Source organism: Schistocerca americana, chromosome 8 (assembly GCF_021461395.2).
Source record: "Schistocerca americana isolate TAMUIC-IGC-003095 chromosome 8, iqSchAmer2.1, whole genome shotgun sequence".
Classification (NCBI taxonomy): domain Eukaryota; kingdom Metazoa; phylum Arthropoda; class Insecta; order Orthoptera; family Acrididae; genus Schistocerca; species Schistocerca americana.
Window position 1 is genome coordinate 418,037,235 of NC_060126.1, and position 21,971 is coordinate 418,059,205.

A 21,971-nucleotide genomic window follows, 5' to 3' on the forward strand; every position below is an offset into this window, starting at 1 on the left:
CTGACGACAACCCAGAAGCCCTACGACCAGCAGGTGGCGGAACCTTCGGCCACTGGCTGACATCCGGCTGGGTAGGAGAAGAAACGGAGGAAGGGAGAGCCCCGAGGGACCCCTTCCGTGAGAGAGGGACCGGCAGAGGCATCGCCAGTGGAGAAGGAGGGGGAGGGATCGAGCCCCCCGGTTTTGGAGGAGATGTCACTCCCGAAGTAAGCGTGGGGGGAGCGACAGAAGAGGGTTTGCCCCCAACTGCTAAGGGGGCAACAGAGGAAGGCTTGCCCCCAGACACGAGGGGGGCAGACAGAGATGCACGGCCCCGAGGGCCCACTGAAGGCGGCACAGATGAGGCGACAACCGTCGCTCGCGTGGGCGACGATAACGTGGCTGCAGCATAAGATGTTCGAATGGAAGCAGGATACAACCTTTCATATTTCAGTTTTGCCTCTCGATAAGTAAGCCCGTCCAGGGTCTTAAATTCCATTATCTTCCGCTCCTTATGAAGAACGGGGCAATCCGGCGAGCATGGAGAGTGGTGCTCCCCACAGTTGACACATACAGGCGGAGGCGCACATGGAGAATCGGGATGAGAGGGGCGTCCACAATCTCGACATGTAGCGCTGGATGGGCAACGGGAGGACATATGCCCAAACTTCCAGCACTGGAAACAACGCATCGGGGGAGGGACGTATGGCTTGACGTCACAACGGTAAACCATTACCTTGACCTTCTCGGGCAAGACATCACCCTCGAAGGCCAAGATAAAGGCACCGGTGGCCACCCTGTTAGTCTTGGGGCCTCTATGTACACGACGGACAAAATGTACACCACGTCGTTCCAAGTCGGCTCTCAGCTTGTCATCGGATTGTAGCAAGAGGTCACGATGGTAAATAATCCCCTGGACCATATTTAAGCTACTGAGGGGAGTGATGGTAACAGGGACGTCACCCAGCTTATCACACAAGAGCAACGCTCGTGACTGGGCTGGGGAGGACGTCTTGAGGAGGATGGACCCATTCCTCATTTTAGACAACCTCGCCACTTCCCCAAACTTATCCTCCAGGTGTTCCACAAAAAACAGAGGCTTCGTCGTAAGAAAGGAGTCACCATCAGTCCTGCTGCAGACAAGGTATTGTGGGACGTAAGGCTCCCGCTTGGCACTAGATCGGCGTCCCTCCCATGGCGCAGCCAACAAGGGGAACGACTGAGGGTCATATTGCGCAGCATCAAAGTCTACTCTACCTCGCTTAGAGACGCTGGTGGCCGTGCGAACACCAGCTTGGTGTGATTTATTGCGCTTCATTGCGCCACATCCGCCCAGATGCCACCTACTCCGAACGAGGGCTCTCCCCAAGGGCGCCAACCAGCCAAAGCAACGGGTACCTGGCCGATATCCCATTGCCCGGAGTCCCCGTGCCCCAGACAAGATGGGCACATACTCCTTGGCATGCATGGGGAGGAAACAGCTCTGGCATCTGTAGTGCGATCCCTGCGTGGTCAGGGGGCTACCACCAAGAGGGTACATGACGATCCCACCACAACGGACTGGCTAACGTGCTGGATTTTAGGTGTTGAAAGGGTCCACAGTTGTCGGGGGCGCTAAGAAGGGGATTGCGCACAGGACGAGAAGGAGGCAACCCAGAAGACGTTGGGTGTAAATCCCGCCACACGACAATAGGTAACATGCAAGATGGTGATGCATGATGGACCAATAGAAAAGCACCACGTAAGGCGTCCTTCCCCAAATGGCACGCACTATCAACGGAAATTTGGAAAAAAAGGAGGTCAAACCCAAGAGGGGACCATCACAGAAGGCCGAAACGTTTGAGACTCCTTTTAGTCGCCTGTTACGACAGGCAGGAATACCGCGGGCCTATTCTTACCCCCGAACCCGCAGGGGGTAAATAGATAGGTGTCACATTACAAAGCGATATGATATGGTATGAGAATGTCAGGTCGGTAGTAGGGAATGCAAACGGTGGACTTTGTTTTATTGGAGAATTTAGGAAAGTGTAGCTCTTCTATAAAGGACATGGCATAGGGAACACTAGTGCAGCCCATTCTTGACTGCTGCTTGAATGTTTATGATCCCTATCAGATTGGATTAAATGAATACATTGAAACATTCAGAACATGCTGCTAGATTTGTTATTGACAGGTTTGATCAGCTTGTAAATATTATGCAGATGCTTCATGAACACAGTGGGAATCCTGGGGTTCTTTTTGCGAGACAGTGTTGGGGAAATTCAGGCACTGCCTCCAATATACTTTACATGTAAGGACAACAAAGAGAAGATGAGAGAAATTAAAGGCCATATAGTGGCTTACAGACAGTGGTTTTTCTTTTTTCCCCCACTCTTTATGTGAGAGGAACAGGAAAGGGAATGGTGGTACCCTCCTTCATGTACCTTATGGTGGCCTGCATAGTTTGTACGTTGATGTATCTGGTGAAGATTGCTAGGAAATGGCCCCTGATTAAGCTGTTTTGTTCAGGTTATCCCCAACATCATACAACACCTTTCCATAGTTCAAGCAGTTCCTTGTCCCATAAGTCCCTACACTATTATCACCTGATCATCTTTAGTTCTAAATTTTTTGACTTAATTTAACCATACAGGTACTTCTAGACATAGACCTGCAATCTCAAAATGGTTCAAATGGCTCTGAGCACTATGGGACTTAACATCTATGGTCATCAGTCCTCTAGAACTTAGAACTACTTAAACCTAACTAACCTAAGGACAGCACACAACACCCAGCCATCACGAGGCAGAGAAAATCCCTGACCCCGCCGGGAATCGGACCCGGGAACCCGGGCGTGGGAAGCGAGAACGCTACCGCACGACCACGAGATGCGGGCCCTGCAATCTCATATATACTTTATTACGAAATTTACACTATAGCGCTGTTTGTAAAACAAAAGGTTTGACATTAAGGAACTATTTGTGACCCAAAATAAACGCCTCCCCCCAAATTCTAATCGTTTTTACATTTTTTATGCATCCGAGTGGAGTCAGCGTCACTAACAACAGCAATAGATCACAAAATGTTAACACACTGTGCAATTAGCTGTAGTATTTGGTGAATGGTGACAATGTGTACGAGTATGCCTCAGACTGATTAACTTTACTTAATTCTTACTTGTCTTTCATGTCTGCTCCGGATTATGTACCTTTGGTTACAGTCCTTGAGATTTTCATATTTTATACATGGGTGATAAATGGAAGTAAATCGATGAACATCGTACCTCCATGAACAAGCCCCACTTGTAGCAACAGAAGTTTTACAAAGTCTTCTGGATCTGGTATCGGGACATATTTACTTCCCAATTGAGATTTACTTCGAGCTTCCACGGTAGGAAAATATCTGTAAAAGCAATGAATGTGCATTCACAAATGTCATCTTTTTGAGTACTAAATATAATTTTGAAACATGGCACACAGGTTTCAGTATACGAACTTACTTTACATATAACGGCGAAGCGGCATCCTTGCTGGGTAAAACGATCCATATTGCACGCAAACTCATTTCTGTACTGACATACCACAGCGAACATCAGAACATCCGATACGTAAACAATAACATTGCAATTTGTTTGCTTCGGAGATATACCACTTCCATACATACAGCAACTGTATCACTTTCCTGTTTTTTTGTCTTTTTTAAATTAATTATAAAATATCCTTTCACAGTTGAAAAGTCATTACCAATAATATCTGTCATCTGGTCGTTTGATAATTGCCATTACTAAGCTTTCTCACTTACCGGAAGCTTCATTTACATTGTTTGGGTAAGGTCTGTAGATCCACTCTGTTTCGAGAGAGCCAATCAGCGTTGTCCCCACGAAATTCAAATGTGTGCTATGTTGGGCATTTGGGGTTGGGGCTGTTGAGTCGTGTGTTGATTGTGTACGTCGCTTGACATTAGTGGGTTACAATCTACTTTTATTGCAATAAATACGGAACTGTGTTAATGAAGTGATAGCGCTGCAACATACCAAATACGATGGAACCCTGCAGAGATCCTATTTGCGTTCGTATTAAGCGTCTGAACAAACTTATACTTAACGCCGATAAATGTGTTTTTAAGAATAATTGTCTAGGAAGAGAAGGACTGCTTGATGCCTTGATAGTACTGTATGACGAATGCAGTAACGATGCTCTTAAGAAGGACAGACACGTCGAAATGTTCGTTGAAAAATGTGAGTTTCTTTTATAAGAAATACTTTAGTGGGATGCTTGTGTCCCATAAATATCTACGCCTTTTGAGCTTACTAAATCACTACATTGATCATAAGTTATTCTTTCACGCTTGGCGTTAACACATGTTCCCCAGAAGTTCTCATTTTCTGCTATAATTGTCAACAGTTCGTGGAATTGTGGCAGAACTTCGAAGACTGCGCGTTAATGTTTCCGATTTCGAGGTGAAGAAAGTTATTGGACGCGGGCATTTTGGTGTTGTCCAAGTTGTAAGAGAGAAACAAACGGGAAACATATATGCAATGAAAACTTTGCGAAAGGATCAAACACTTGATCAGAATCTGGTAAGTGACATTAATCAAGAATTTTTTTGTTCTACAATTTTTCATTATATTTAACATTTTGTAATGTATTTTCCTTCTTTTACCATACTATGTGACTTCAAAAATGGATAAAAAAAAATTGCATTGATCAGCATTTCGCAACATTTCTTTTTCTTAAATTGAAAGCTGCCTGTAGCAGTAACATGCGAAATAAACTAAAGTAAATATACTAAGTGTCGTATGATGATAGTCGATAAGACACTGATGCCATAGCACATAGCATCCCTCCAAAATGTGGAAAGCATTATAGAAAAGGTACTGAGGGTAAACGTTTTATCAGTCTCCAGAAGTTCAGATTTTGTTTCGAGCCGTTGGATACCTTGTGTTTGTAACAGGTTTCAGACATCACACCCTTTGCAATAATTCCCAACACAGATATACCTGACTAAGTCTTTGGGGTAGAAATTTTGGTAAATTACATAACAGCATTATAAAGCCATTAATTTGTGTATGACAGTAAAAGATTAACCTCATGTCTCAGCCCAAGCATGTGATGCATCACAGGTGATTGGGTAACTCTTAATTCCCAGCCCCAATTTGACAGGTAGGGTTCACACATACCCCCGGTAAAGGCCAGTCCCAGGGAGACGTGATTGCCTGTGCTGCCACCTTCCTAAATTGCCAGTTGGTCCCCCTGTCAGGTGTTCGGGAGGTATGACCTGAGGTGTGAACAATCACCTAAGGTGGGTGCGCCCTCCTCTTCTGAGGAGGGCGCCCAGTTGGAAGGAGCGCACCATTGGAGACGCTGGCAATCATATGGGATTTTCTCGCAATGAGCGAATAGTCTTTTTCTTTGTCAGCGTCTACCAAACATAAGCGGAATGAGGCTAATGATTCAAAGACCCTCCCAGCAGCAACATGGTTACTTGTGGTTTCACGTACTGAAGAAAGTCAGTCCTTTGCTACAGTAAATTTGTTTATTATTCAGAAAGGTGTTGATGCATTTGCTGGCCCTGTCAAATCCTGCTCTTGTTTACGAAATGGCACTTTGCTCTTGGACACTACTGCTGGTTCTCAAGCATAACAACTGCTTGCAGCGTCGCTGCTCCACAGCTATACTGTTTGTGTTGAGGCCCGCCGAACACTGACTTCTTCCTGTGGTGTTATGTACACTAGGCTGCTCGATGGTCTGACTGAGGCAGAAATCCAAATGTACCTCTCTGATCAGGGTGTCACTGCAGTCCATTGGATGATGAAAACGGTAGATGCGTCTATAGTGCCCATACGTGCTCTTTTTCTCAGTTTTGATAGAGTACTACTTCCATCAAAGATCAAAGAAGGTTTTGAAGCTATCACAATCTGAAACCAGTGTCGTCTGTACAACCACACTCGAATGTCCTGTCGGCACCTGGCCCAATGTGCAATCTGTGGAGGAATGCTCACAAGGGCTATTGTCAGTCTCCTCCTCTCTGCTGTATCAATTGCAATGGTGACCATGCCACCTCCTCTCAAGATTGTCCTACGAGCGGCTTGTCCAGGAGATGCGCCTGAAGGAAAAGTGCTTTACCCAGTTGCTCGCAAGTTGTCTAGTTGGAAACCCTGCATTCTACCATCTGGCACCTACAGTACTGTTCTTGCTACATGAAGGACATGACCATCCAGATATGTGACATCAAAGTCGGCACCGCAGTAGTGAAATCGCCCAGCATCATGGTAGCATTCCCATCTCCTCCTCCAGCTGTGCAACATGCCACCAGACTTTCACCTCATGGGGCAAAGTCACCTGTTACACAACCAGCAGGCCGCCAAGAACAGAAAGAATACTCGTGCGAAGACTTCCTATGTCCCTCCAGCCAACAAAAATCTGAGTCTTCCTCTGCCAACTGGAAAGGCTCCAAAAAGTCAATCATAGGGAAACTGCCTTCTCATTTGCCAACTCAGAGATCGTCTTTGATGGTGTCACCACATGATTCCCTCGCCAGCCGACCTCCGTGCCCTGGTGTGCACCACCAGCCATTTTTCTGTCCTGGACTCCGCAGACCAACAGAAGGAGAATGCCGAGGCCTCTGGAGACCTCGTGGAACAGAATCATCCTGCCTCCGTGCCCTGTAGCAGCAAGTCTTCAAATGCTAGCACTTGGCAACCGCTGAGGTGACAGCTTCATTTTTTCCTCATCATGACTGTCCTGCAGTGGAAAGTTCATGGCCTTCGATACAACAAAGAGAACTTATGGCTGCTCTTAGAATCATAGTGTTCACTTGTTCTCTATATTCAGGAAACAAAATTGCATCCTCACGACCACTTTGAGCTCCCATGACCTTTTCCCTTTGTACTGTTCACATCCCTCTGTCATTTGGTGTCTCCAGGGTGGAATTTTGCACCGAGCATAACTTAATCATAGCTAACACTTGGTTCAAGAATCATAAACAAAGGTTGTGTACATGGAAGAATCCTGGAGATACTAGAAGGTATCAGATAGATTATATAATGGTAAGACAGAGATTTAGGAACCAGGTTTTAAATTGTAAGACATTTCGAGGGGCAGATGTGGACTCTGACCACAATCTACTTGTTATGAACTGTAAATTAAAACTGTAGAAACTGCAAAAAGGTGGGAATTTAAGGAGATGGGACCTGGATAAACTGACTAAACCAGAGGTTGTACAGAGTTTCAGGGAGAGCATAAGGGAACAATTGACAGGAATGGGGGAAAGAAATACAGTAGAAGAAGACTGGGTAGCTTTGAGGGATGAAATAGTGAAGGCAGCAGAGGATCAAATAGGTAAAAAGACGAGGGCTAGTAGTAATCCTTCGGTAACAGAAGAAATATTGAATTTAATTGATGAAAGGAGAAAATATAAAAATGCAGTAAGTGAAGCAGGCAAAAAGGAATACAAACGTCTCAAAAATGAGATCGACAGGAAGTGCAAAATGGCTAAGCAGGGATGGCTAGAGGACAAATGTAAGGATGTAGAGGCTTATCTCACTAGGGGTAAGATAGATACTGCCTACAGGAAAATTAAAGAGACCTTTGGAGAAAAGGGAACCACTTGTATAAACATCAAGAGCTCAGATGGAAACCCAATTCTAAGCAAAGAAGGGAAGGCAGAAAGGTGGAAGGAGTATATAGAGGGTCCATACAGGGGCGATGTTCTTGAGGACAATATTATGGAAATGGAAGAGGAGGTAGATGAAGATGAAATGGGAGATATGATACTGCGTGAAGAGTTTGACAGAGCACTGAAAGACCTAAGTCGAAACAAGGCCCCGGGAGTAGACAACATTCCATTACAACTACTGACAGCCTTGGGAGAGCCAGGCCTAACAAAACTCTACCATCTGGTGAGCAAGATGTATGAGATAGGCGAAATACCCTCAGACTTGAAGAAGAATATAATTAAACCAATCCCAAAGAAAGCAGGTGTTGACAGATGTGAAAATTACCGAATTATCAGTTTAATAAGTCATGGCTGCAAAATACTAACGCGAATTCTTTACAGACGAATGGAAAAACTGATAGAAGCCGACCTTGGGGTAGATCAGTTTGCATTCCGTAGAAATATTGGAACACGTGAGGCAATACTGACCCTACGACTTATCTTAGAAGAAAGATTAAGGAAAGGCAAACCTACATTTCTAGCATTTGTAGACTTAGAGAAAGCTTTTGACAATGTTGATTGGAATACTCTCTTCCAAATGCTGAAGGTGGCAGGGGTAAAATACAGGGAGCGAAAGGCTATTTACAATTTGTGCAGAAAGTAGATGGCAGTTGAGTCGAGGGACATGAAAGGGAAGCAGTAGTTGGGAAGGGAGTGAGACAGGGTTGTAGTCTATCCCCGATGTTATTCAATCTGTATGTTGAGCAAGCAGTAAAGGAAACAAAAGAAAAGTTTGGAGTAGGTATTAAAATCCATGGAGAAGAAATAAAAACTCTGAGGTTCGCCGATGACATTGTAATTATGTCAGAACACCAAAGGACATAGAAGAGCAGTTGAACGGAATGAAAAATGTTTTGAAAGGAGGGTATAAGATGAACATCAACAAAAGCAAAACAAGGATAATGGAATGTAGTCGAATTAAGTTGGGTGATGCTGAGGGAATTAGATTAGGAAATGAGGCACTTAAAGTAGTAAAGGAGTTTTGCTATTTGGGGATCAAAATAACTGATGATGGTCGAAGTAGAGAGGATATAAAATGTATACTGGCAATGGCAAGGAAAGTGTTTCTGAAGAAGAAAAATTTGTTAACATTGAGTATAGATTTAAGTGTCAGGAAGTCGTTTCTGAAAGTATTTGTATGCAGTGTAGCCATGTACGAGGTGCATTCAAGTTCTAAGGTCTCCGATTTTTTTCTCCGGCCTGGAAAGAGATAGAAACATGTGCATTGTTTTAAAATGAGGCCGCGTTCATTGTCAATACGTCCCAGAGATGGCAGCACCGTACGGCAGATGGAATTTTACCACCAGCGGCGAGAATGAGAACTGTTTTAAATACTTAAAATGGCGACGTTTTCCTTACTTGAACAGCATGCAATCATACGTTTTCTGAATTTGCGTGGTGTGAAACCAATTGAAATTCATCGACAGCTGAAGGAGACATGTGGTGATGGAGTTGTGGATGTGTCGAAAGTGCGTTCGTGGGTGCGACAGTTTAATGAAGGCAGAGCATTGTGTGACAACAAACCGAAACAACCTTGGGCTCGCACAAGCCGGTCTGACGACATGATCGAGAAAGTGGAGAGAATTGTTTTGGGGGATCGCCGAATGACTGTTGAACAGATCGCCTCCAGAGTTGGCATTTCTGTGGGTTCTGTGCACACAATCCTTCATGACGACCTGAAAATGCAAGAAGTGTGATCCAGGTGGGTGCTGACGGACGACCACATGGCTGCCCATGTGGCATGTTGCCCAGCAATGTTGACGCGCAACGACAGCATGAATGGGACTTTCTTTTCGTCGGATGTGACAATGGATGAGACGTGGATGCCATTTTTCAATCCAGAAACAAAGCGCCAGTCAGCACAGATTCACCGCCACCAAAAAAAATTCGGGTAACCACCAGTGCTGAAAAAATGATGGTGTCCATGTTCTGGGACAGCGAGGGAGTAATCCTTACCCATTGCGTTCCAAAGGGCACTACGGTAACAGGTGCATCCTACGAAAATGTTTTGAAGAACAAATTCCTTCCTGCACTGCAACAAAAACGTCCGGGAAGGGCTGCGCGTGTGCTGTTTCACCAAGTCAATGCACCCGCACATCGAGCTAACATTAAGCAACAGTTTCTACATGATAACAACTTTGAAGTGATTCCTCATGCTCCCTACTCACCTGATCTGGCTCCTAGTGACTTTTGGCTTTTTCCAACAATGAAAGACACTCTCCGTGGCTGCACATTCACCAGCCGTGCTGCTATTGCCTCAACGTTTTCCAGTGGTCAAAACAGACTCCTAAAGAAGCCTTTGCCGCTGCCATGGAATCATGGCGTAAGCGTTGTGAAAAATGTGTACGTCTGCAGGGCGATTATGTCGAGAAGTAATGCCAGTTTCATTGATTCCAGATGTGGAAAGGGTCCTTCCGGATGCCATGAAGGGTACAGGGTCCACCCATCTGCAGGTGGTCACTCATGTCGGCACCAGTGATGTGTGTTGCTATGGATTGGAGGAAATCCTCTCTGGCTTCCGGCAGCTATCTGATTTGGTGAAGACTGCCAGTCTTGCTAGCGAGATGAAAGCAGAGCTCACCATCTGCAGCATTGTCGACAGCACTGACTGCGGACTATTGATACAGAGCCAAGTGGAGGGTCTGAATCAGAGGCTGAGACGGTTCTGCGACCGTGTGGGCTGCAGATTCCTCGACTTGTGCCATACACACAGCATGCGCCTACACAGGTAGCAGGGGTTGTGTGGCATGGACTGGGCGGTTTTTTAGGTTAGATGGCCTCGGGCAAGTACAGAGAGGGCAACATCCTCAAAGGGTGTGGGGCAAAGTCAGGACATGCGGGGACCAAGCAGCAAGCGGTATTGTAATTGTAAACTGTCGAAGCTGCATTGGTAAAGTACCGGAACTTAAAGCGCTGATAGAAAGCAATGAAGCTGAAATCGTTATAGGTACGGAAAGCTGGCTGAAGCCTGAGAGAAATTCTGCCGAAATTTTTACAAATGCACAGACGGCGTTTAGAAAAGGTAGATTGCATGCAACCGGTGGTGGCGTGTTTGTCGCCGTTAGTAGTAGTTTATCCTGTAGTGAAATAGAAGTGGATAGTTCCTGTGAATTATTATGAGTTGTGGTTATATTCAGCAACCGAGCTAGGTTAATAATTGGCTCCTTTTACCGACCTCCTGACTCAGCAGCATTTGTGGCAGAACAATTGAGAAAAAATCTGGAATACATTTCACATAAATTTCCTCAACATTTTATAGTCTTAGGTGGAGATTTCAATTTACCAGATATAGACGGGGACATTCAGATGTTTAGGACAGGTGCTAGGGACAGAGCATCAAGTGACATTATACTGAATGCACTATCCGAAAATTACCTCGAGCAATTAAATAGAGAATCGACTCGTGGAAATAACATCTTGGACCCACTGATAACAAACAGATCAACTTTTCGACTCTGTAAGCGCAGAACAGGGAATCAGTGATGATAAGGCTGTTGCAGCATCCTTGAATATGGAAGTAAATAAGAATATTAAAAAAAGGGAGGAAGGTTTATCTGTTTAGCAAGAGTAATACGAGGCAGATTTCAGACTACCTAACAGATCAAAAGGAAAATTACTCTTCCGACACTGGCAATGTTGAGTGTTTATGGAAAAAGTTCAAGGCAATCGTAAAATGCATTTTAGACAGGTATGTGCCGAGTAAAAGTGTGAGGGACGGGAAAAACTCACCGTGGTTCAACAACAAAGTTAGGAAACTACTGCGAAAGCAAAGACAGCTTCACTGCAAATTTAAACGCAGCCAAAACCTCTCAGACAAACAGAAGCTAAATAATGTCAAAGTTAGCGTTGGGAGGGCTATGCGTGCAGCGTTCAGTGAATTGGAAAGTAAAATTCTATGTACCAACTTGACAGAAAATCCTAGGAAGTTCTGGTCTTATGTTAAATAAGTAAGTGGATCGAAACAGCATATCCAGACACTCTGGGATGATAATGGCATTGAAACAGAGGATGACACACGTAAAGCTGAAATACTAAACACCTTTTTCCAAAGCTGTTTCACAGAGAAAGACTGCACTGCAGTTCCTTCTCTAAATCCTCGCAAGAACTAAAAAATTGCTGACATCGAAATAAGTGTCCAAGAAATAGAAAAGCAACTGAAATCACTGAACAGAGGGAAGTCCACTGGACCTGACGGGATACCAACTCGATTCTACACAGAGTATGATAGAGAACTTGTCCACATTCTAACAGCCATGTACCGCAAGTCTCTAGAGGAACGGAAGGTTCCAAATGATTGGAAAATAACACAGGTAGTTGCAGTTTTCATGAAGGGACATCGAGCAGGTGTGCAAAACTATAGGCCTATATCTCTGACATCGATCTGTTGTAGAATTTTAGAGCATGTTTTTTGCTCGCGTATCATGTCATTTCTGGGAACCCAGAAACATGGATTCCGGAAACAGCGATCGTGTGAGACCCAACTCGCTTTATTTGTTCGAGACCCAGAAAATATTATATACAGGCTCCCAGGTAGATGTCATTTTATTTGACTTCAGGAAGGCGTTCGATACAGTTACGCTATGTTGCCTGATAAAAAGTAAGAGCCTACGGAATATCAGACCAACTGTGTGGCTGGATTGAAGAGTTTTTAGCAAACAGAACACAGCATGTTGTTTTCAAGAGGGAGACATTTACAGGCGTTAATGTAACCTCTGGTGTGCCACAGGGGAGTGTTATGGGACCATTGCTTTTCACAATATATATAAATGACCTAGTAGATAGTGTTGGAAGTTCCATGCGGTTTTTCGCGGATGATGCTGTAGTATACAGAGAAGTTGCAGCATTAGAAAATTGTAGCGAAATGCAGGAAGATCTGCAGCGGATAGGCACTTGGTGCAGGGAGTGGCAACTGACCCTTAACATAGACAAATGTAATGTATTGCGAATACATAGAAAGAAGGATTCTTTATTGTATGATTATATGATAGCAGAACAAACACTGGTAGCAGTTACTTCTCTAAAATATCTGGGAGTATGTGTTCGGAATGATTTGAAGTGGAATGATCATATAAAATTAATTGTTGGTAAGGTGAGGCCAGGATGAGATTCATTGGGAGAGTCCTTAGAAAATGTAGTCCATCAACAAAGAAGGTGGCTTACAAAACACTCGTTCGACCTATACTTGATTATTGCTTATCAGTGTGGGACTAGTACCAGGTCGGGTTGACAGAGGAGGTAGAGAAGGTCCAAAGAGGAGCAGCGCGTTTCGTCACAGGGTTATTTGGTAACCGTGATAGCGTTACACAGATGTTTAGCAAACTCAAGTGGCAGACTCTGCAAGACAGGCACTCTGCATCGCGGTGTAGCTTACCGTCCAGGTTTTGAGAGGTTGCGTTTCTGGATGAGGTATTGAATATATTGCTTCCCCCTACTTATACCTCCCGAGGAGATCACGAATGTAAAATTAGAGAGATTTGAGCATGCATGGAGGCTTTCTGGCAGTCGTTCTTCCCGCGAACAGGAACAGGAAATGGAGGCAATGACAGTGGCACATAAAGTGCCCTCCGCCACACACCGTTGGGTGGCTTGCAGAGTATAAATGTAGATGTAGATTTCCTTTACTTGTTCTTTTAACAGTTCCACTCCCTCTTCCTTCCTGTGGGCCAACCTTAAATGGCTCTCTGAGACCAAAGTTCTTCCCCAATTTCTGGCCTGACAGTAGCAGATGGTGTTATAGTGGACCCTCTTGCTATCTCTAACACCTTGGGCCGCTATTTTGCGAAGATTTAGAGCTCCTCCCACTATTTCCCTGCCTTCCTCCATCAGAAACAACCGGAGGAGGCTTGGTCGATACCTTTCTCTCCCCGGAATAGTGAGTGTACAGTGCCACCTTTACTGTGAGGGAGGTAGAGCATGCTCTCACTTCATCCCGATCCTCCGCACCAGGGCCAGATGATGATCACATCCAGCTGTTGCAGCCCCTTTCTCTTGTGGGCAACAACTTTCTCCTTCATACGTACAATGGCATGTGGGGAGAGTGCACGTTTCCCAGACGCTGGCGTGAAGCCACTGTCATACCCATACCCATACCTGAGCCCAGAAAGGACAAACACCTTCCTTCTAGCTAATTCCCCATTTCTCTCACCAGCTGTGTTTGCAGGGTGATGGAACGTGATTCATGCCCAGTTGGTATAGTGGCTCGAGTGTCTCAATTTATTAACCACTGTTCAGTGTGGATTTTGAGCACGCCATTCTGCAGTTGACCATCTTGTCACTTTGTCCATTCGTGTCATGAATGGTTTTCTGCGTAAATCTGGTATCCTCCGTTGTTTCTACACTTGGGGCTTCCATAGCCGCATGCCCCATGTCCTTCAGGAAGTTTTAAAAGATGAGTTTTCAAGGTATGTGTGGGTTCTTCCTTGTCAGATACCTTTATCTGGGAAAATGGTGTGTCTCAGGGTTGCGTCCTGAGTGCTGTCCTCTTTGCTATTGTCATGAATCCTGTAATGGCCTGACTCCCGCCGCGCATCTCTGGCTCCCTTTTTGTTGACGATTTTGCGATCTATTACAGTTCACCATGGACCTGTCTCATTGACTGGCGAGTTCAGTGATGTCTCGATTTCATTACTCATGAAGCATCGACAGTGCCTTTTGTTTTTCCACTAACAAAACTGTTTGAATTTCTGGTGGCGTAGTTGGTTTCTTCCACCGTCTTTACATCTAGGGCCTGTTGCTCTTCCGTTCATTGAAAACTGCAAAATTCCTGGGGCTCATGCTCGATAGGAAATTTTCTTGGCCCTCTCACGTGTCTTACCTGGTGGTCTGCTGTATGCGGTCCTTCAGTATCCTACCTGTCCTCAGAGGTACTTCCTGGGGAGCAGGTCGAACCACCCTCCTCCATTTGTACCAGTCCCGTGTCCATTCTAAACTTGGCTGTGGATGTTTTGTTTATGAATTTACATGCCCATCCCTCTTACGCCGTCTCAATACTATCCATCTTTGTGGCAACTGTTTAGCCACTGGCAGCTTTTACACTAGTCTGGTTGAGTGTCTGTGTGCAGAAGCTGTCGAGCTGCTGCTGTCCTACCGCTGTGACTTTCTCCTCAGCAAATATGCGTGCCTTTTGTCAGCTATGCATGGCCACCTGTCCTATGCCTCCTTTGATGTCTCCTTTGATCACCCATATGGGGCGTGTCTCTCTTCTGTTACCTCCAGGAATTCACTTTTAGCTCTTCATGCTACCTGGCATTTTCCTGATGACTGTGAACCCTTCTACACCTTGGATTCATGCAGCAGCCCATGTTCACTTTGGCTGTCATTCACTTCATAAGGACACTACCCAAGCCTCGCTTTATCGCCTTCAGTTTCACGACCTTCACATGGAATTTCGAGATAGTACCCTTGTGTACACTGGTGTTTCTTGAACTGACTGTGGTGTCGGGTGTGCCTTTGTCATTGTCACCAAAATTTTTTGGTATTGGCTTTCCAGAACACTACTCAGTATTCACAGAAGAGCTCTTCACCTTGTATCATGCCACGCAGTACATCCAGTGACGCAGACTTTTCAATTGCGTCATTAGCTCCTACTCTATCTGTGCCCTTCAAAGCCTTTGTGTGGTGTACACCGTCCATCCCTTAGTGCAGAGGGTCCAGGAAAGCTGTCACTTGCTCACTCTTGATGGAGCCACTGTAGTGTTTATGTGGGTTCCTGGTCACTTCGGTCTGACAGGAAACAAGGCCGCTGATATTGCTGCCAAAGCTGCAGTTCTTGTACCTCAGCCTGTTACTACTTAGATTCCCTCCGATGATCTTTATGTTGCTGTCTGTCAGCAGGTGGCGTCACTTTGGCATCACCACTGGTCCTCGCTTCATGGGAACATGCTCCGGGTTATTAAGCCTCTCCCAGCGACTTGGACAACCTCCTCTCAGTCCTCTCACTGTGAGGAGATTGTTTTAGCTAGGTTGTTACCATCGGGCAATGTCTTTAGCCATTGCCATTTGTTAAGTTATGCTCCCCCACTACTTTGTGCTCATTGCCCTCAACCTTTGACGGTCCGCCACTTCTGATGGAAAAACCTTTTTAACCACTCACATTCGCATTTGTGTTTGCCGTCTGAGTTATTGGTCATTTTAGTGAATGACACGGGGGCTGTCGACTGTGTTTTACTTTTTGTTCATCGTAGCGATGTGGCAAAGGACATTTAATCTTTAGTTCAGGACCTCCGTTTCTGTATGGCGTATTTTATATACCTTTCTTCGCATCCCTGTTTTTATCTGTGTTCTACCCCATCACCTGGGATAGATGTGTCGTTGTTTATAACTCCTCTCTGTGTCTTAGTGTTCTACAGTTCTGACATGGGCATGTATGACCGTAGTTATTTTTGCGCCTAAAACAAGACAAAACATCAACACATTACAAGATGTGACATCTTGGCATATGATGCACTAAGAATAAGATGTTAATGTGGAACCAATGGCATACATAATTTTTATGGTCTTTGCAAGTACTTCCATGTTAGAATGTGTGGTTCTGCACAAATATATTATTCTTGGTGCATTGTACACTTTCTAAAAAATTTTATAGTTACATCATACAAACGTCTTCAATATCTGCATAGGTGTGACAATGCTGCTTTGCTACATGGTTGGAACATGTATTTCACTGCCGATGATAGCTTGATAATTGCCAGGGAACGGAATCCCATGAGAGGAAAAGGAACTTGTTGTCAGAAACAATTTACGGGAAGTAGTGTCTGAGCCCACATAGGCAAGCGTGAGAAGACACAGACGACTAGTAGTTAAGCAAATGATGCAAGTTGGTAAACACATCTACCAGCAGGTCAGCTTTTGAGAGGTTAATCTTTGACTTCCTCAAATAAATTAATGACTTTATAGTGCTGTTATAATGTAATTTGTCAAAATTTGGGTCTTTGTGATGTGACTCTATGTACTATTTCTTTGCAATTTCTTGAGAATAGGTCTGTGACCCTGAAACTAGGTGCAAAGAATGAAAGATAATTAAATAAATGAAATAAAAACAGAGTATACCTGTGGAAATCCCTTTTATGAAACTTCACTAATCAAGAAATGGAACTTCTTAAAGCATTAACTCTAAGCATAAGCAATTCTAATATTTTTAAGAAACCATTATTACAAGATTTGTCCATGCCTCTCCCATATATTGGCATTACTTTGCTTATTTTTCATTTTTCTGTAATACTCCCACTCTGAAACAAGGGGTAATATCATAGGGTTAGTGGTGAATGAATAGAGAAAGCTGATGTCTAGAGCAAGGATGATTTTTTAGTAGTATTATAAATACTAAAAAGTGAAAAAAAAATTCTAACAAAGCTATAATGGCTGCGTTCAATAGGTAACTGAAGATGTGAACCAGTCCAACACTTAACAAAAATTTGTCAGTTTTCATTAACAGTAGTAGTTGTTGTTGTTGTCTTCAGTCCGTAGACTGATTTGATGCAGCTCTCCACGGTGCCCTATCCTGTGCAAGCCTCATCATCTCCAAGTAACAACTGCAACCTACATAATTCTGAATAGTCTTACTATATTCATCTCATGGTCTCCCTCTACAATTTTTACCCAACCATGCTTTCCTCCAGTACTAAATTGGTGATGTCTTGATGTCTCAGGATGTGTCCTATCAACCGATCCCTTCTTCTAGTAATTAAGTGATCTACCCATCTAATCTTCAGCATTCTTGTGTAACACCACGTTTTCAGAAACTTCTATTCTCTTCTTGTCCAAACTGTTTACTATACTTTAAGAAAAGACTTCCTCACACTTAAATATATACTCGATGTTAATAAATTTATCTTCTTCACAAATGCTTTTCTTGCCATTGCCAGTCTACATTTTATATCCTCTTTACTTACACCATCATAAGTTATTTTGTTGTCCAAAATGCAAAACTTGGTTATTTTAAGTGTCTCATTTGCTAATCTAATTCCCTCAGCCTCACCTGATTTAATTTCACTACATTCCATTATCCTCATTTTGCTTTTGTTGATGTTCATTATATATCCTTTCAAGACACCCCTTTACTACTTAGTCTCATTTCCTAATCTAATTCCCTCAGCATCACCTGACTTAATTCGACTACATTCCATTATCCTAGTTTTGCTTCTGTTGATGTTCATCTTATACCCTCCTTTCAAAACACTGTCCATTCCATTCATCTGCTCTTCCAAGTCCCTTGCTATCTCTGACAGAATTACAATGTCTCTGGCAAACCTTAAAGTTTTTATTTCTTCTCCGTGAACTTTAATTCCTATTCCAAATTTTTCTTTTGTTTCCTTTACTGCTTGCTCAATACATATTAAAGAACATTGAGGATAGGCTACAACCCTGTCTCACTGCCTTCGTTTCATGCCTCTTGACTCTTATAACTGCCATCTGGTATTTGTACAAATTGCAAATAGCTTTTCATTCCCTGTATTTTACCTCTGCCACCTTTAGAGTTTGAAAGAGAGTATTCCAGTCAGTATTGTCAAAAGCTTTCTCTGAGTCAGCAAATGCTATAAATGTAGGTTTGCCTTTCCTTAACCTACCTTCTATGAGAAGTCATAGTGTCAGTATTGCCTTGCATGTTCCTACATTTCTCCAGATCTTCCCTGCGGCTGGCTTCTACCAGTTTTTCCACTCTTCTGTGAAGGATTTATGTTAGTATTTTGCAGCCGTGACTTATTAAATTGATAGTTCGGTAATTTTCACACAGTCAGCACTTGCTTTCTTTGGGACTGGAATTATTATATTCTTATTGAAGTCTGACAGAATTTCGCTGTTCATACATGGTGCACACCAGGGGCTATCAGTAGTTCTGACGGAATGTCGTCTAACCCCGGGGCCTTGTTTTGAGATAGATCTTTCAGTGCTTTGACAAATTCTTCATGCAGTGTCATATCTCCCATCTAATCTTCATCTACGTCTTCTTCCATTTCCGTAATAATTGTCAATCAAGTACATCTCCCTTGTATAGACCCTCTGTATAATCCCTCCACCTTTCTGCTTTCCCTTCTTTGCTTAGGACTGCTTTCCATCTTAGCTCTTGATATTCATAGAGGTGGTTTTTTTCGCCAAAGGTCTCTTTAATATTCCTGTAGGTGGCATCTATCTTTCCCCTTATGACATATGCTTCTAAATACTTCATTTAACCTCTAGCCATTTCTGCGTAGTCATTTTGCACTTGTCAATCTCATTTTTCAGATGTTTGTGTTCCCTTTTGCCAGCATAGTTCACTGCATTTTTGTATTTTCTCCTTTCGTCAGTTAAATTCAATATCTCTTGTTGTCCTGGGATTCCTAATAACCCTCATCTTTTTACCTACTTGATTCTCTGTTGCCTTCATTATTTCATCACTCATAGCTACCCATTATTATTATTATCATCTCTTTCCTTTCTCAGACGTTATGTCTGGTTAAAAATGGAAAGTGACGCGGACCTTGATCAAGCGTGACTTTCTTTTAACTGTACGGTATATGTTACATTGCATTTAGGAACTTTTGGGTCATTAAACATGTATCAACAATTACAGATTTCTGTAGTTGTATATATACGTTTGGATGTTGCTGTATTGCGTTGATGTACTGGTGGATATTGTGTGGTATGACTCCTGTAGTTGATAGTATAATTGGTATAATGTCAACTTTATCCTGATGCCACATGACCTTGATTTCCTCAGCCAGTTGGATGTATTTTTCAATTTTTTCTCCTGTTTTCTTCTGTATATTTGTTGTATTAGGTATGGATATTTCCATTAGTTGTGTTAATTTCTTCTTTTTATTTGTGAGTATGATGTCAGGTTTGTTATGTGGAGTTGTTTTATCTGTTATAATGGTTCTGTTCCAGTACAATTTGTATTCATCATTCTCCAGTACATTTTGTGGTGCATACTTGTATCTTGGAATGTGTTGTTTTATTAGTTTATGTTGTATGGCAAGTTGTTGATGTATTATTTTTGTTACATTGTCATGTCTTCTGGTGTATTCTGTATGTACTGGTATTGTACATCCGCTTGTGATGTGATCTACTGTTTCTATTTGTTGTTTGCAAAGTCTGCATTTATCTGTTGTGGTATTGGGATCTTTAATAATATGCTTGCTGTAATATCTGGTGTTTATTGTTTGATCCTGTATTGCAATCATGAATCCTTCCGTCTCACTGTATGTATTGCCTTTTCTTAGCCTTGTGTTGGATGCGTCTTGGTCGACGTGTGGCTGTATTAGATGACACGGGTGCTTGCCATGTAGTGTTTTTTTTTCCAATTTACTTTCTTCGTATCTGTTGATGTTATGTGATCTAAAGGGTTGTAGAAGTGGTTATGAAATTGCAGTGGTGTAGCCGATGTATTTATATGAGTGATTGCTTTGACACAAAATTCAAGCTTTCGCAACAAACTGTTGCCTTATCAGGAAAGAGGGAAGGAGAGGGAAAGACGGAAGGAAGTGGGTTTTAAGGGTGAGGGTAAGGAGTCATTCCAATCCCGGGAGCGGAAAGACTTACCTTAGGGGGAAAAAAGGACAGGTATACACTCGCGCGCACACACACACATATCCATCCACACATACAGACACAAGCAGACATATTTAAAGACAAAGAGTTTGGGTAGAGATGTCAGTCGAGGCAGAAGTGTAGAGGCAAAGAAGTTGTTGAAAGACAACAACTTCTTTGCCTCTACACTTCTGCCTCGACTGACATCTCTACCCAAACTCTTTGTCTTTAAATATGTCTGCTTGTGTCTGTATGTGTGGATGGATATGTGTGTGTGTGCGCGAGTGTATACCTGTCCTTTTTTCCCCCTAAGGTAAGTCTTTCCGCTCCCGGGATTGGAATGACTCCTTACCCTCATCCTTAAAACCCACTTCCTTCCGTCTTTCCCTCTCCTTCCCTCTTTCCTGATGAGGCAACAGTTTGTTGCGAAAGCTTGAATTTTGTGTGTATGTTTGTGTTTGTTTGTGTGTGTATCGACCTGCCAGCGCTTTCGTTCGGTAAGTCACCTCATCATATATATCTGTCCTTTTTTCCCACTAAGGTAAGTCTTTCCACACCTGGGATTGGGATGACTCCTTACCCTCTCCCTTAAAACCCACATCCTTTTGTCTTTCCCTCTTCTTCCCTCTTTCCTGATGAAGCAACCCTAGATTGCGAAAGCTTGAAATTTGTGTGTGTGTGTGTGTGTGTGTGTGTGTGTGTGTGTGTGTGGTTTTTATTGTCTCCTATCAACATATCAACGCTTTTGTTTGGTAAGTTACAGCGTCTTTGTTTTTAGATATATGTCCATAATGTAGGTCTTTTATGTCAATAAATCCCCTTCCTCCTTCCTCTCTGCTTGATGTGAATCTTTCTTTTGCTGAATGTATTTGATGTATTCTATATTTGTGGCATTGTGATTGTGATCGTGTAAGTGTATTGAGTGCTTCTAGGTCTGTGTTACTCCATTTCCCTTCTCCAAATGAATAGGTCAGTATTGGTATAGCAAAAGTATTTGTAGCTTTTGTCTTTTTTCTTGCTGTCAATTCTGTTTTCAGTATTTTTGTTAGCTGTCTATATTTTTCTTTTAGTTCTCCTTTAATATTTGTAGTATCTATTCCTATTTTTTGTCTGTATCCTAGATATTTACAGGCATCTGTTTTTTTCCATCGCTTCTATGCAGTCACTGCGGTTATCCAATTTGTAATCTTCTTGTTTAGTGTGTTTTCCCTTGACTATGCTATTTTTCTTACATTTGTCTGTTCCAAAAGCCATATTTATATCATTGCTGAATACTTCTGTTATCTTTAGTAATTGGTTGAGTTGTTGATTGGTTGCTGCCAGTAGTTTTAGATCATCCATGTATAGCAAATGTGTGATTTTGTGTTGGTATGTTCCAGTAATATTATATCCATAATTTATATCTAAAAACAAAGATGATGTGACTTACCAAATGAAAGTGCTGGCAGGTCGACAGACACACAAACAAACACAAACATACACACAAAATTCAAGCTTTCGCAACAAACTGTTGCCTCATCAGGAAAGAGGGAAGGAGAGGGAAAGACGAAAGGATGTGGGTTTTAAGGGAGAGGGTAAGGAGTCATTCCAATCCCTTGAGCGGAAAGACTTACCTTAGGGGGAAAAAAGGACGGGTATACACTCGCGCGCGCACACACACACATATACAGACACAAGCAGACATATTTAAAGACAAAGAGTCTGGGCAGAGATGTCAGTCGAGGCAGAAGTGCAGAGGCAAAGATGTTGAATGACAGGTGAGGTATGAGTAGCGGCAACTTGAAATTAGCGGA

At 43.1% G+C, this 21,971-nt stretch overlaps 2 protein-coding genes across 7 annotated transcripts in view; one reads left to right on the forward strand and one right to left on the reverse strand.

The window, feature by feature from the left end:
- Window positions 1-3,724, reverse strand: part of LOC124544737 (AP-5 complex subunit mu-1-like) — a 59,034-nt gene extending 55,310 nt beyond the window's left edge. The window contains exons 1-2 of one of the 6 annotated variants that reach the window (XM_047123390.1): window positions 3,458-3,724; window positions 3,242-3,360 (exon numbers count right to left, since the gene is read on the reverse strand). In XM_047123390.1, coding sequence (XP_046979346.1) covers window positions 3,242-3,360; window positions 3,458-3,522 — 184 coding nt within the window. In that variant the 5' untranslated portion in view covers window positions 3,523-3,724. Of the gene's footprint in view, window positions 1-3,135; window positions 3,361-3,457 lie in introns of those variants that run through there. The other 5 variants (XM_047123391.1, XM_047123392.1, XM_047123393.1 and 2 more) reach the window with 5 other exon arrangements.
- A 125-nt stretch (window positions 3,725-3,849) lies between these two features.
- The window catches only part of LOC124545374 (citron rho-interacting kinase), a 213,184-nt gene continuing 195,062 nt past the window's right edge, over window positions 3,850-21,971 (forward strand). The window contains exons 1-2 of the mRNA XM_047124284.1: window positions 3,850-4,195; window positions 4,362-4,537. Of these exons, the coding sequence (XP_046980240.1) occupies window positions 4,000-4,195; window positions 4,362-4,537 (372 nt within the window). The 5' untranslated portion in view covers window positions 3,850-3,999. The remainder of the gene's footprint in view (window positions 4,196-4,361; window positions 4,538-21,971) is intronic.